Source organism: Dipodomys spectabilis, unplaced genomic scaffold (genome assembly GCF_019054845.1).
Source record: "Dipodomys spectabilis isolate Male_0828 unplaced genomic scaffold, ASM1905484v1 ptg000018l, whole genome shotgun sequence".
NCBI classification, from domain to species: Eukaryota; Metazoa; Chordata; class Mammalia; order Rodentia; family Heteromyidae; genus Dipodomys; species Dipodomys spectabilis.
The window spans coordinates 21374529-21389230 of record NW_024870695.1 but is presented as its reverse complement, the minus strand read 5'-3'; the positions used below and the strand labels follow the sequence as shown (position 1 = coordinate 21389230).

The following is a 14702-nucleotide window of genomic DNA, read 5'->3' as shown; positions in this document are numbered from 1 at the left end:
AAAGACGACTGTTCCCCTGCACTAAACACTCCCACAATGTGGAGCCTTTTAAGAGCAAAGGCTCTTTTGTTTTTATAGCTTTTTCTTCCTCCTGCTTTACACCAAGTTTATTAACATCTTCCCACCCTTTAATATCTGCTATAAATTCAAAAGGAGCCAGAAAAGCAAGCTGATGAGAATCATATGTAAAAGAAAAGGCAAGAAAACATAAATGAGGATGTGAAAAGCTCTCCCCGAGGCAAAATAAATGCATTAAACGCATTAGTGGATCGATATATTTAAATGTATTTTAATAAACATCAGCTAAGTGATACTGGGACAATTTCCAGATAACATCTTCTACCCTCTCTCCCCCCAAAAAATAGTTTAATTATTCAAAAAAGTTAAAAGAGTTCATCCACAGGCTCCAAGGAAGAATTCTCCTTTGACCCACATTAATTCAACATTTTCATCATAGCCAGAAAACAAACTCAAAGGCCGTTTTACAAAGTGAAAGCATCAGAGCGCTGGACTAGACTGGAGGAACACTCACCAACAAAAAACTACTCAACTCAGACTCAGAGTCCACATCTTAATGACACTAGGATCCAGGATGAATTTTAGTTTGTGTCATTCCCTCCCCCGCGGTAGGGATGAGGGGCAAAAGACTGAGTGGTAAACTCAACCAGAGGACAGACAGATGGAGAAGATGGAACCATGTGTAGACACATGTGCTTATGTGTAGTGGCTACTGCCCTGGCACAAAGGATTGGAGAGACAAGTCCTGTCTCAAGGAACCGGGTCTCAGAAGTGAAAATAACAGTATCAGCCAATGTTTCCAATGTTGATCACATATTTACTCTGTTCCTGGCAGGATGCTAAGAACTACAGGTGCATTCATGAACCTAATCCTCAGAGCCATCCTATGCATTAAGTATCACTGATGTTCCCATTTTGCAGATAGAGAAAACTACAGTAGAAAAAAAAAAACCAGATATGCTGGGTTTGACAACAGAAAGAATATAAACCACCCGACTCCTCATTGCCAGATAGACTATAGCACAGAGTTAACAAAAGAGCCCGTTGGTCAAATCTAGCTGCCTCTCAGTTTTTGTAAATAAAATTGTAGTGGAACAAAGCCACAACCACCCATTTTCAAATTGTCTTTTGCTCTTATCATGATACAATGACAGAGCTGAGTAGTTTAAGAGATCATCTGGGCCACAAAATAAAAGTACTGATGGGGTGAGGGGGAGGGGATGGGAAGGAATGGTAAGGGGAAACAAAGGAGAAGGCAACAATGCTTGATAAGAAATGTACTCACTACCTTGCCCATGTAATTGTAACCCCTCTGAACGGTTTTTCACAATAATAAAAAAATATATACTGATAAAGCCCTTTATAAAAAAGTTGGCCAACTATGGGCTGGGAAGGTGGCTCAGTGGTACAGTGCTTGCCTTACAAACATGAGGCCCTGGGTTCGGTTCCTCAGCACCACATAAGCAGAAAAAGCCAGAAGTGGTGCTGTGGCTCAAGTAGGAGAGTGCAAGCCTTGAGCTGAAGAGCTGAGGGACAGCGCCTAGGCCCAGAGTTCAGGCCCCACGACCGACCAAAAAAAAAAAAAAAAGGCAGTTAAGCAACAGGGATTCTTAGGTTTTCTACCCTCCTACACCTTAATGATGAAGTAAACTGAGGGATGGCCCTAGAACTCAGGTCAGTGTAACCAGAAGCTATTTTGTGCCCTAATAGTTATTCTCTGTGACATGTTAAACCAGCGTTGTCATAAAATGAGTCACCTTCCAGGAAAACATGCTACAATAATTCTGTAACATTTTAAACTACTAGTCAAGGCAACCCATGCCATCAAAACACAGGACCAGAATGAGCAAAGTGGTGTAGTTTAAAAAACAAAACCAAAAATGAAAAGAGAGAGAGAGAGAGAGAGAGAGAGAGAAAGCAAGCAAGCCCTCTCAGTAGAAGATGTGGATAGGAACCTGGGCCCTGCTTATACCTGGCTTAAGGGTCTAAAACAGGTCACACAGCCTCTCCCAGCTTTCCTTTCCTAGCTTTAACACACATGCCAACTCAAGTGGAATGGAAGACTATAATGTCAATAAATCTTTTCTATTTCTCCTTTGCTTCTTAAACAGGCCTATCAATAAAGTAAATGGGATCGCCTTTTTTTAAAAAGGTGATAAACCCTTTAAAAAGAAATAAGCCCTCAAAATATTAGTTTCAGAGAATCTGCAGGTTGCCTGGAAAAGACTGAAGCACTTCCCTTCCCTTTGGCTAACCATGCCCTTCCTGCATTCCTGAAGGAAGCTGGGAAGGTCAGGAAGTCTGTCTCTCATCACTCCACACTTATTTTTCTTAAGTGTATTCTTTGAATACTAACCTGCTATTAAAGCAAGCCAGAAAATGCCACCAATTGTAAGACTATTAACCTGAACAATCCAAAAATCTCTAATTTATAACTAATCCATCTGCACAAATTACATCTTCTACAACAGAGCACCTTTAAAAAAAATTTCCTGTAAACAATCCACTTTGCAGAGTCTTTTAATCTAATTAAATCCTTACTTACTTTGTTCTTTAACTTCAAGAAGTTTACTTTTTACTACACTGAGGCAGAATTTTTACTTTTTTGAGAATCACAGAAATCCCCAAGTGGGAGCCCCACCCCCACCCCGCACGACATTCCAAATCAGTGGGGGCCACTATGGTCCCCCTTCCCTTCCTTCTCCAGGCCCAGTACTCATCTAACATTCAATGTGGGTCCGTGCAGCTCGGGGCAGCTCTGGCCCCTGTGGCTGGGATAAATCAGGAAGGCAGCATGATAAAAGGTATGAAGTGTTCTGTAACACAAAGGAATATTTAAATCTGCCCAGAGGCATCATGAAAAGTATTGACTCTCTCAGAGAATCAGAGGTTAAGCCAAGTGTCTAGACATTGCCTGCCTTTCCTTCATTTAGGGTGACCAATTCACTTCAGTTTGCAGTCCTGTACTCCTGGAAACCCACTCAGTCCCAGACAAACTGAGGCAGTCAACCCTACCTTAATCCCACTCAGATTGCTGGGAGAAATCCATCAATAATAGTAAGACTGCCCATTTGTTGTCTCCTGTCTGTCTCAGATCCCTGAATTCAACAAGTAATCACCAACCTGTCAAAGTAACAGACCCTCCTCCATCCAGATTCTTCCATCCTGGAAACATCTTAGTCACAAAACTGTCTCACCCATAAAGAAGAGAGGACCATTGCTAAGGTGGCAGAAGGTATATGGCCTTAAGGAAATCAGATCCTACCTACTTTGTCCATATCTCAGCTCCACAGAAACAATACCAAAAGTGCAGGAAAAAAACTGAACCAGCCAGTACAAATTCAATCTACGCAATCTGTTTATTTTATGCAAAGTTTTCCTGGTGCTTATTAATGCCAGCTTTTCCTCTACCATTTAATCTCTGCTTCCATTTCATTCTTAGAGGCCTGTGATTATTCTAATTCAGCATTTGGATGACTTCATTTCCGCTCAAGTACACCCAGGTCAACTTGGATAGAAAAGAAAGAGGAGGAGAAGGAAAATAATCAGCTAAAAGCTATTAAATATCAGCCATGTGCCTCATGATTGGTTTTAAAGGCAGTGGTGAGGTTAGCAACCGTCAGAAACTCAACCCTTCTGCCTCTTCCTGAATATTAACATTTTTTTTTCTGGGGCTTTCACTATTATGGCTTTGAATGTAAATAAAGCACAGATTGGCAGCCCACTTTCAGCTAATTCACAAATACCGGGTCTGAAAATACAGCGCTGTAAAAATTTACAAGGCAGTAACTTGGCAAATCCGGCAGTTCTACAGACAGACCATTTCTGGGAGGACAAAAGAAGGAAAAAGGAAAAGCATCCACAACCCATGTAATGGGGTATCCTATGGGCCGGGGGGGGGGGGGGGAGTCAGGGGGAGGTGGACAGGCAGGAATCTCCACATCAATGTTCACTATACCCAACAATGAATTAACGGCAATGCCAAGTCTAAATGAACTGTGCTTTCTTTCTCTTCCAAAAAAGCCACTCCTGTGCCCAGTGGCACAGCCTGTGAACTGTGATTTCTGGTACACTCTTAGTTCCCACTGAACAAAATCTAGGGAGAAAAAGCCTTCTTTTCTCATGCTAACAACTCATTGTAAGTGACCTCTTCCAGGCCTCCAGAAGGACTCTGGGAAGGTAAGCTGGTAGAAGTTCTTCCTGCTTTCCTCCCCTCCCCACTACTAAGTTCATTAACTCCTTTGCTCCCAAAGATTTCTCAAGTCTTGGCCTCTCTCCTCTTAGCCAAGCAGAAAAATTAAATAAAATGAAGCTAAACAGAAATGCAGTCAAATAATGAGAAAAGTTTGGGTCTAGACTCTACCTATTATGCAAATAAACATGGCTTCTGAGTAACATAATCTCAGAGATGTCCCAGCTTGCTACCCAGAAGGCATCCTATTTTTCTATTTGTATATTTTAAAACACTGCTAACAGAGCAATAATAATGTCTGATGCCTTTGCCTAACAACAGCTGGCTATATTTTATACACTAAGAGGGAAATGGGAAGTTTTCCTGGGAACCCACTAGCTATTTTAGGAAATCTTTTCTGAAGCGGGGGGGGGGGGGGGGGGGGGGGGGAGGGAAGGAGAAGGAGAGGGAGAGGGAGAGGATGATGATTTAGGAGAAGGGAGGTTAGGGTGCTTGTTCTGCTAACTCAACAGCAGAAACTGGCCTAGGAGGTGAAGGTAACCAGCAAAGCACAAAGCTGTTCATTTTAAAAGGAGGGCTGGTTACCAGCAGAGCCTAGAGCCCCCCATTACTGTGCTAGCTAGCCCCTGGACTAGAAGACGGAGGTGGAAGAAGGAGACAGAATTCTACCATCTGCTGAGGGGAGCTTTTCCCATGTCACAACCCAGAGAATGAAGACGGCACAGGGCAAGGATGGTCTTGTCCTAAGCCAACAATCAAAGGAGAAAATTTTAAGCCCCAAAGCAGCCTCAGCATGGCCAGTGGTTCATGCTATGGTTACCATGGAAGCCCATCCAGCAGGTGACAGGCAAGGCCTGTCAACCCACCTGCGTAAACCACTTCAGAAACAAATGCCTCACAGCCATAACGGAAGACAGACTTTTGTTTCCCAGGTCTTGAATGAGAGAGCCATACAGGGTCCTGAGCTCTGTTTAGTGTCACCACATTTTGGAAGTGGTAACATTCTACTTCAGGATTACAGTCCACTTTTAGGAATATGATGGTGTGCCTATTCATTTTCTCACAAATCTCTTGTCATTTTTCCTCCAGACATCTCTATCCTCGCACATGGGGTATTGAATGGATATACTGCTGTCACCTCCACCTATAACCTGGGGCTAGAAAATACCAGGCACCCATGTTCTCCAGGGCTCCTGCACACCAGTGGAACAAATGAGATCATCAAGTTAAAAAGTTAGCTCATTCTGGTTCTCAGAACTTTTTTTTTTCCCATAAAGTGTTGGAACAACACCCTCTGAAGCTCAAGCTAACTTCCACAGCAGAACACACAAGCCAGATCCATCACAGTGAGTTCCAAGGACCTTCCACCTTCTTTCCACAGAGCTCTTTTCCATAACACCTGCAGGACTATAACTTTCCAAACCTCTTCTTTCCATCACGACCATGGGCTGGCCCAGGAAAGGGTTAAAGACCTCATGTCAAGCACAGGCTGGGGCACTGGCCCAGAAGGAACATGGGAACCAGGGCAGCTGAGTGATAAAGGCCGGATTGTAGCAGCCCACTGAATTGGAAATGACTTGTAGGCCTAATGAAACAGAACTTTGGCAGTAAAACAGAATGAAAGGAATGAGACAATAAAAGGCAGGACAAAGGGTGCAGAGTCATTTCAGCTTAGCAAAATAAGCTCACTTTGTTGTTGGGGAAAGCCAAAGCGGATTAGGATAAACCAATGACTAAGCATAAGTCTTCCAAACTAATTACACAGTTCGCCATGTGAAGTATAATTGGAAACCTCCAAATGTGGGCTGCCTCGCTCTCACAGGAGTCCTACCAAGTGAGCATCACCTATCAGGCCAGGGCACACCTGAGCAGCTCTGTCATCTGGGGAGCAGCTGAATGGTGTACAACTTCTTGCTCCATCTGTGACCAGGCAAAAGGCTCAGTGTTTCAAGGCCTCTCTATGATCTCCAAATCCTACAAGTGGCAATGTAAGAAATGCCTCCTTGCTGAAGGGATAAAGAACGAGGGAAACTCAAATGCATGGGGTTTCTTTGATCTAGAGTGCTTTAATTACCCAGCTGGGCTCTTCTGGGTGGATTCTGAAAAGCAGTCTATCCCATTGCTTGGGACTGCACAAGGATAACAGAGCATCATTTACCTGCCATTCTTTGGAATGGCCTATATATGCATCATTTCCGTAGGTATGGAATCATGAAATGCAGATAATATCCACTAAGAAACCAAGGCAGCTAAATAAATTACTGTACATCAGTGTTTTTGACAAATGAACAGAACTTGCTCTCCCTTAGTGTCAAAGTAGGAGTTTTTTTTGTAAAAGGGAAAAGGATATATTATGCAAAAATGAGTGACCATCCACGCTCTGCCCAGTATGCAGAGATGTTAAACAATGGCCTCTTCCCTATCACCCACATAACAGATATGCACCTACCTCACTGACATCCTTGAGAAGCATATTGTAACATCCCTAAAAAGCTTAGCACCAAGCACAATAAACTTTAATAAAGAAAAATCACAACACAGCACAAAGTATCTTCAGAGTAAAATCAGAGCCATGCAATCCCAAGTTGTATTCATTTAGATCTAGTTCTTGCAGTAGGGAGATAGCAGAACCATATGGTTTGTCTGGGTCTTAGACACAGGATGAAGATTTCAGTTATAAATAATGACCTTCTTCCCTGCATCATCAAGTCCAGAAATAAACTCTAATATGGTTAAGACTCTTTGGTTATTACCTAACATGTTCACAACTCTTCATAATGCATTGTTTTGGATTGTATAGATACCCCCAATTATCATATATTATCTATTTATATTTAGAGAATTTCTACATCACTGACTTTTTAAGCTTAAAACCAATCTTAGGAATAATTATTCAATAAGGGATTAGAAAATTTGCCCCAAAATATAGCTCATCTATTTTTGATGAATAAAGTTTTACTGGAACTCCATCATCAGACCCCTTGTCTGTTTATATGTTGGTTGTTTGCTCCCTACAGCAACATTTGCAAGAAGTTGCAACAGAGACAATACAGTTTGCAAGGCAGAAATATTTACTACTCTAGCCCTTTACAAGTTTTCAATCTCTTCCTTCAGAAAAGAAACCAAGGCCAGCACAGAAATAACCTGTCCCAGGGTATCACGTTAGTCCCAACATGATGGCCTGAACAACTTACCTTGCTCCAAGGCAGACATCAGAACAGCTACCCAGAGGGAAGGCAGCCATCTAAGTTATCCTTACACCAGGGGCCTTACCTCACAATTTCATGTTAAATGTAAGTGTCCCTAACCTTCTGGGAGGAAGGTGGAAGAAAGCACAATAAGCCTCCAATCTGAGTTATTTAAAGCCCTTGGTATGTCATTCTGAACCCACTCCACTTTCAGTAATGACATATTTAAACTCCTTTAGCTTGGCCCCTTGATAACAGTCTAACCCATCTTCCCTGCACCTGAAACACACAGTTGGAGCAGCTGACACTTCAGACAGGAAGAGAAGGGACAACAGAGTGACAGGAAGGGAAACCTAGAAGGTGGCATACCCAGTGTGGAGGCTGCAGAGACAATTGAAAGTTCTAGACTTGGAGAGAATGGAAGCAGCATAGGAATTTTGGCTTATATACTGCTTAGCTAGCTGAGTTTGGCTGAATCTTATCCTCCCTGGCCCTTACCAGGTCACCAAATGACCTGGACGACACTGATTTCCACTGTACAGGCAGGCACTGTTCCTAGGCCCTCCAAATGGACACCAGGCCTTTCTCTCATCTGCAGCCATCCATCCTACAAATATCCTAGGGACTGATTAAAGGTTGGAAAAGAGCAATGTCCAGGTTCTGTTATCAGATGAACAGGCTTCTTTGGGAGATATGAGTTTCTGTATCCAACTCTACCTCTCAGAAAGCTATGACATTAAGTCCAAGATATAACCATACTGAGAGGCCATTTAACAACCTGCAATGTGAAAACACCACCACTGGCCTCCTAAAGAAAAATTAAAACAAGTAAATGGCCTGGTCCAGAGTTCAGCTCTTTTTATAAATAATAAAATTACATCTTACTAACTTGCAGTTGGTACGAAGGGTAGCCCAAAACAACTGCAGACTTAGGAACGTGAATATATACATATGAGTGCACTTATATCTGAGTATATTCACACAAGAACAAGTACATATGTATGTGTGTGTGCGCCCACATGTGTGCACATGTGCATACAAGTCACCTCCTTCAACCAGAATATATACTATTGAAAGGTAGAGTCAGATTGTCAACTTATCTGTTACCTTCTTTCACAGTTGCTGGATTTATTGATGGCTCCAAGGCCTAGCAGCAGCCTTTCCTTGCTTTGATCATTCTGAAGTCAAACAAATTACACCAGAATCCTGAGAGGTGAGCCTGCGCAAGGGGCCACAGACCTAACATTTGCTACAGGGAATGAGAAGCAAGCTCTTCTGAAGGCAGACCCAGATAATACACAGAGCATATATGTGAGATAAGCTGGTAACATGTGAGCAGAAAGAATATTGTGGGTTTTGATACGCTCAAAAGCCTCCTTAGTCCTTTAATGAAACACTTGATCAGTTAACACATCCTGCCAGCATGCACAAACACTACTGCACAATTAACTGGGCAGCATCAGACCCACCAAGTGCCATGCCAGAGAAGATGGTTTGTGACTGTTTCCCACACAAAAGGACAAGTGTTCTCAGGGAAGTGACGAAAGCAGCCATGGCCATGGCTGAGACTTGCAGGGCATTGCGCCACTGACATTCTGGGTCACAATTATAGGTGTTAATGAGAAACAATGGAAAGACAGACAGAAGGGAAGAGAGAGAAAAGGAGAAGAGGAGGAAACAAAGATTGGGGGACATACAGATACATGGTGTCTGTTGACAAGCCCAGACCTGTTAGGAATACTCTTAACAACTCATCTAGGCAACATCAACTTCTTTGACACCAGCAAAAAAAGAGGCCCAGGAGATTCCAAGGCAGGTTATGGCTTGAAAAATAATCCCACCTCATGTTTGCAAACACTACCCCTGGACTTGTTTTAAAGGCAGAAAGACGAATCACCCTCCAGATCTTTCCATTATATAAGATGGACTTGTCTCATTTAATTATTTCCAACCTTCTCCCTCAGGCAGGGTGGGGCCAGGTGATGGACAAATCCCCTTGTACCTTAAATCTGTCTTGGAGAGAGAAGTACTGAAAAGTGCATGGTCCCTGGCACATTTAGCTGTTCCCTAGAACCAGCCAAAATGAATAGACTTCCAACTGGCAGTGTCAGAAAGAGCTGTGGAGAAGGCATCTTTCAAAACCCATCTAGGTGGGCAAGTCAGTGCCATTTCAAATGCACAGCATGGCTGGAAAGGGCTGGTTTCACCTTGTTGCATGGTCTCATACTCATGCAGAAATTGATTAACACCAGAGACAGAGAAAATCTCCATTTCAAAGCTAAATAAAGGTCATGGCCCTCATCCCAGACAGTGGCTCATAAACAGATAAACCTGGGGATGGTGTCATAGATGCCCATCGCCCTAGGCAAACAAGCTGAAAGCACAGAACCTTCCCGCCGCTGGCCAGTGGGAGGTGGTGCCCTTGTCCTGCCCGTGGCAAGCATGACAGCTAATGTGGGAGTAAATAAATGAGTGATGAGGGTAGAACAGGCACCACATTTTCCCAGAATGTCACAGTGCTCTGCTGTATTAGCCCTTTAGCGAGAAAGGCAGACCTGTGTGGAAAGAGCTGGTCTCAAAGATGCAGGAAGTAAAGGGCTAGGTCTGTGGGTCACCTGCCACCCTCCTTGGGACTGGGGTTTCTGCAGGAGCCACAGAGGGAGATTTTACAAAGAGCAAAAGAGATCATCCCCCTGGGCCAACAGGGGAAGGAACAAAGGTCCTCAGGAAAAACACACCTGCCAAGACATAGTCTCTCTCCACCAACTAGAAAGAAGTCACATTAATCACCTATGGAAGTCCCTGATGTCTGTCTGTCTGTCTGTCTGTCTGTCTGTCTGTCTGTCTGTCTGTGATTCTCCATGTGTCATATGTATACCTTCTCACCTTCCATTTCTTGGTGGATTTGAGGCTCCAGTGCCCAGCCTATTCCATCAGCAGAGCCCAGAGCACCATTCTGCTGCTGTCTCATGGGCCCTCAGGTCAGAGAACACCAGGTACAGACTGGTACAGATGTTGGGTACAGCCAACTTTTTTCCTGAGTCTCCTGCACTTGACAGAGAGTATTCAGCTGCCAAGAGCCCCAAGGAGCCTCATCTATCAATGCATTTTCCAGAAAAGCATAGAATAAGGAAGCTAGCACCAGTATACAGGCTGTGAGTCAGTCACAGCCCTACGGCCCTACCCCAGGCCCCATGCAGCCATCAAATGTTAGCAAAACCATGTTGAAAGGCCACTCTGCCTGGTCCTGCAGGCTCATGGGGAATCAGGCTGATCCCATCCCAGACGTTTCCATAGTGGTTCCTGCAGAAAGTCAATGGTGATAAGTTCAAGGACAAGATTCTTAAAGACACAGCTATGGCAAAAGCAGGGCCATGATTGCTACTCCTAAAGACCAATCAGCTAGCTTCCTTTGAACTGTGCTACCCAACCCACTCACAGCACTTACCTTGCCAAATTGCTCAAAGTATTGCTTTACATCTTCCACTACGGTGTTCGCAGATAATCCGCCTACAAATATTTTCTTTGTTCTTGTGACCATCTGCAAGAAATGACAAGAGGACGACACAGGTTAACCAGGTTATCTGAAGCAATGCTTGATAAGATTCTGAAAAACATGCCCCACTCCACCTTTCTGTAGAAAGGCAATTTGAAATCTATGAAGGCAGCACGGACCAAGCCATTCAATATCTAAGAATGCTGCTGTGCATATCTTAGGCATTCTGTCTGCCAGAATGAAGAAAGTCCCTACTGACAGAGTAGACTTGGGATCATTGGGATCCCAAGATGTAGCATCACTCTAATGCACTAGTATGTAGCCCAAAAACAAAAACACACACACACAAAAAAAAAACTCAGACTATTTTCAATATAAGAGATGCAGATAAAACACAGCTAACATCATAAAACCTGCTGCTGAGAATGTATCCCCCCAAAATGTGTGCAATAACAATTGTATACATAAGCCTGTAATCCCAGCTATTGGGGAGGTGGAGACTGGGAGCAAAAAACTAGCAAGACCAGCCCATCTCAATCAACAAGCCAGATATGATGGCACATTTCTATCATCTCAACTTCATCAGTGGGCACTTTCTTAGAGAAAGATCAAAGTCCAGGACAACTCTGGTAGAAAAAAAAAAAAAAAAAAACCACAAGAAAACAAGACTACAAAAGCATAAGACTAAAAAGCATAAGAAAGAGTTGGGGGTATGGCTCAACTGGTAGAACATCTACCCCACAATGTGAGCACAAGGTCTTGAGTTCAAATTTAGTTCCACTAAATTAAAAAAAAAAAAAAAAGAACTGTACATATAATTCAAAGCTTGGTGAGGTCTGTCTGTGCTCAGCTGTTCTGATGCTGGTATATGTCCATACACAAGGTAGATGCCAACCTCACACCTGGAGACCACCCTGCAAGTGCTGTAGCTGCTCTTTCCTCTCCAAATTTTTCATAACTCACCTTGATTCACCCTACACCCTAGTTAAGTCCTGGTAATCCCCAGATCAACACACCTCTGCGCTCACAGAACTTTCTTCTTGGAATGTCTCTCCAGGCCTAAGTCTTCCCCTGGCAAGTTGTAACTATCCTCCAAGGTCCCATGACCGTCTCCAAAATTTATACTGTTTACTTGCTATCCCAGCCAGAAGCTACTCTGCTCTCCTCTGAAACCTCTAAGCATCGGATCCATAGCCTGCCAGCAGCACCCATTGTTCCACACCAACCTCCCTCTTGCCAAATGACTTCCTTCTCCACATGGTCTAGACTTCTGACTCCCTGAAGAATCCTCTTCAATGCTAAGCACAAGGTCGGACACTACCCACTCTGAATGGTTCATGGAGGAAAAATAAGCAAATATAGTCACATTTTAGAGTCCCACCAGTTCCAAAGTAAAATCTCTGCTCAGAGCAGAGATTAAACATTTTACATGCAAGAGCCAAAAATTAAGGAAATAAACTCAGCTCTAAAGATTTAGTTTAGGCTGTTATGCTGGGCTTAATGTCAAAATTAAAAACTGTGGTCAGGTGGCAGCACGTTTCTAATCCTAGCACTGAAGAGGACTGTGAGGTTCCAGATCAACCTGGACTACAGAGCAAGAAGACCCTATGTGTCCAAAAGTAAAAATAATTAAAAACAAAAATTAAACAAAACTGAAAAAAATTTAAAAGATCTAAAAATACAGTGAGTGCCATCTGAATACCTATAATGAAAACAAATGCCATCTACACTGATTATGGCAGGATACAGGAAACTACAATAGATGGGTTGTGGCTGCCTGAGGGTTCACAGGCCTTACCGGGATGCTTGGCATGTTTGCTGAGTGCATGAATAAACCAACCCACTTCCAACAGATCACCTGAGTGATACTAGAGGCACAGAGGGTACTAGGGGCACATATGTCACTATAACCCACAGGCTGATCCTAAACTAGAAGACCCTTGTAATGGACTTTCTACACTGTTTTAAGGTGTCCTAATGACCATATTGTCTCTTGCCTTCTTCCTGCTGCCTATGAAGAGTGTACCACCACTTGCTTGCCTGTTAAAGCCCTGTTTACTGGTTGCCATCTCTTTTGGGATATGAGCCAAAGTGATTTAAGTGAGAACATTCTTCAACCACCCTGCCAGTGTCCCCTACCACCAAAGCTTCCAAGATCCTCATGTTCTACTCCTGCTCCTTCTGTCTATCCTCCTTTTTTATCCATACATAAAGTACCCCCTGGAAGATCAAGGTCACCTTAATGGTGAAATTCCATCAGGCCTTGTGATGGTTAATCTTGTCAATTTGATTAGATTGACAGATGCCTAAGAGATTAGTAAAGTTCATTTGTGTTTCTATGACAGCATCTCAGAGATGATTGATATGTGGGGCAATATATGAGGGGGAAAGAACCATCCTGAATGTGGGTGGCACCACACAATAGGCTTGGGAGCTAGATGGCATGGAAGTGGAAATAAAAAGGTAGCTAACACAAGCAAGTAGCCTCTTTCTTTTTCCCTCTAGCTGTCTCCTTCCTGATTACTACAATGTAAGCTGCTGCTCTCACCCATGTCCCTCCTGCCAGGACAGACTGAAACCTCTAACCTGCCCGGGGGAGGAGGAAATTTATTTTGGGAGGGCCAGTAACTGGGACTTGAACTCAGGGATCCATGCTCTCACTTGGCTTTTTCATTCACAGAAGTACTTTAACACATGAGCCACATCTCCACTTCTGGCTTTTTGCTGGTTAATAAGAGTCTCAGACTTTTCTGCCTGGGCTGACTTCAAGCCAGGATCCTCAGATCTCAGTCTCCTGAGTAGTTAAGGATTATTACAGGGGTGAGCTAGCAGCACCCAACAAATCCTTCCTCATTGAAGTTGTTTACGACCAGTATCCTGTCAAGGCTATAAGAAAAGCTAACATGTTGAAGTCTCTTCCTATACTCACTAATCACCAAATTTTACTAACCTAACTTTCTCAATGTATTCACTCAACAGATACATAAGTGCTAGGTGCCGGTGCTTTACATTCTCACAGAATGTGGAATTCAGCTCACTATCAAATGAAGACATAATAATTAGCCCACTACACAAGGTTCCCATGAGGGCTAAATTAAATATCATATGCCTAAGAGTCTAGCAGGGCATGTGGAGATGAGAAATAAATGGTTACTGTAGTGGAATCCACAGCTAGATACTGGATTCATCCCTTTACATTCAGACAAAATGTGCAGCACTAAGCTTAGAAAACCCAACTCCCACTGCTCTACTCTCTTCCACTATAATTTCAAAAACACTGCATCTCCACATAGCACCAAAGCTGCTGAGACTCCCAATAGCTAATTTCAGATTTTCCATTTCTTTCTTTTTATTAACCCCAATACAGACAAGTAATTAAATATCTGTAAGGAAACACTACCATGATCTACACACATTTGCTGATGGGAGCCTGGACTGATAGCACCTCTGGAGAGGCCGTCTATGAAAGGAAGCCCGGGCCCCCTTTATATACATTGCTCAGAAGCAGCTGAGACAGAGAAGGCTCTGCTGCATTCCCAACATTCATGTGGACCACCATGTCTTCACTCCATGTCACAGAAAAGCAACAGAACATTCATTCCCCAGAAAACGGTCCAATGAAAGAATCTCTTCATACATCTTCCACCATCACCTTTCAACCAGCCATAAACATGCCATCACAGAGTCCTAAACACAGAGGCAGATACCCAGCTGTAAATCTACAGATCCAACCACCCTGCCAAAAAAAGAAAAAAGAAAAGGGGAAAAAGAAGCCTTTAAAATACTCTTTTTGGAAGGATGAGAAATT

At 43.2% G+C, this 14702-nt stretch overlaps 1 protein-coding gene across 6 annotated transcripts in view; it reads right to left on the bottom strand.

The window, feature by feature from the left end:
• Window positions 1-14702, bottom strand: part of Msi2 (musashi RNA binding protein 2) — a 369453-nt gene that overhangs the window by 221950 nt on the left and 132801 nt on the right. For all 6 annotated transcript variants that reach the window (XM_042670695.1, XM_042670704.1, XM_042670685.1 and 3 more), the window contains exon 6: window positions 10847-10939. In XM_042670695.1, the coding sequence (XP_042526629.1) occupies window positions 10847-10939 (93 nt within the window). The remainder of the gene's footprint in view (window positions 1-10846; window positions 10940-14702) is intronic.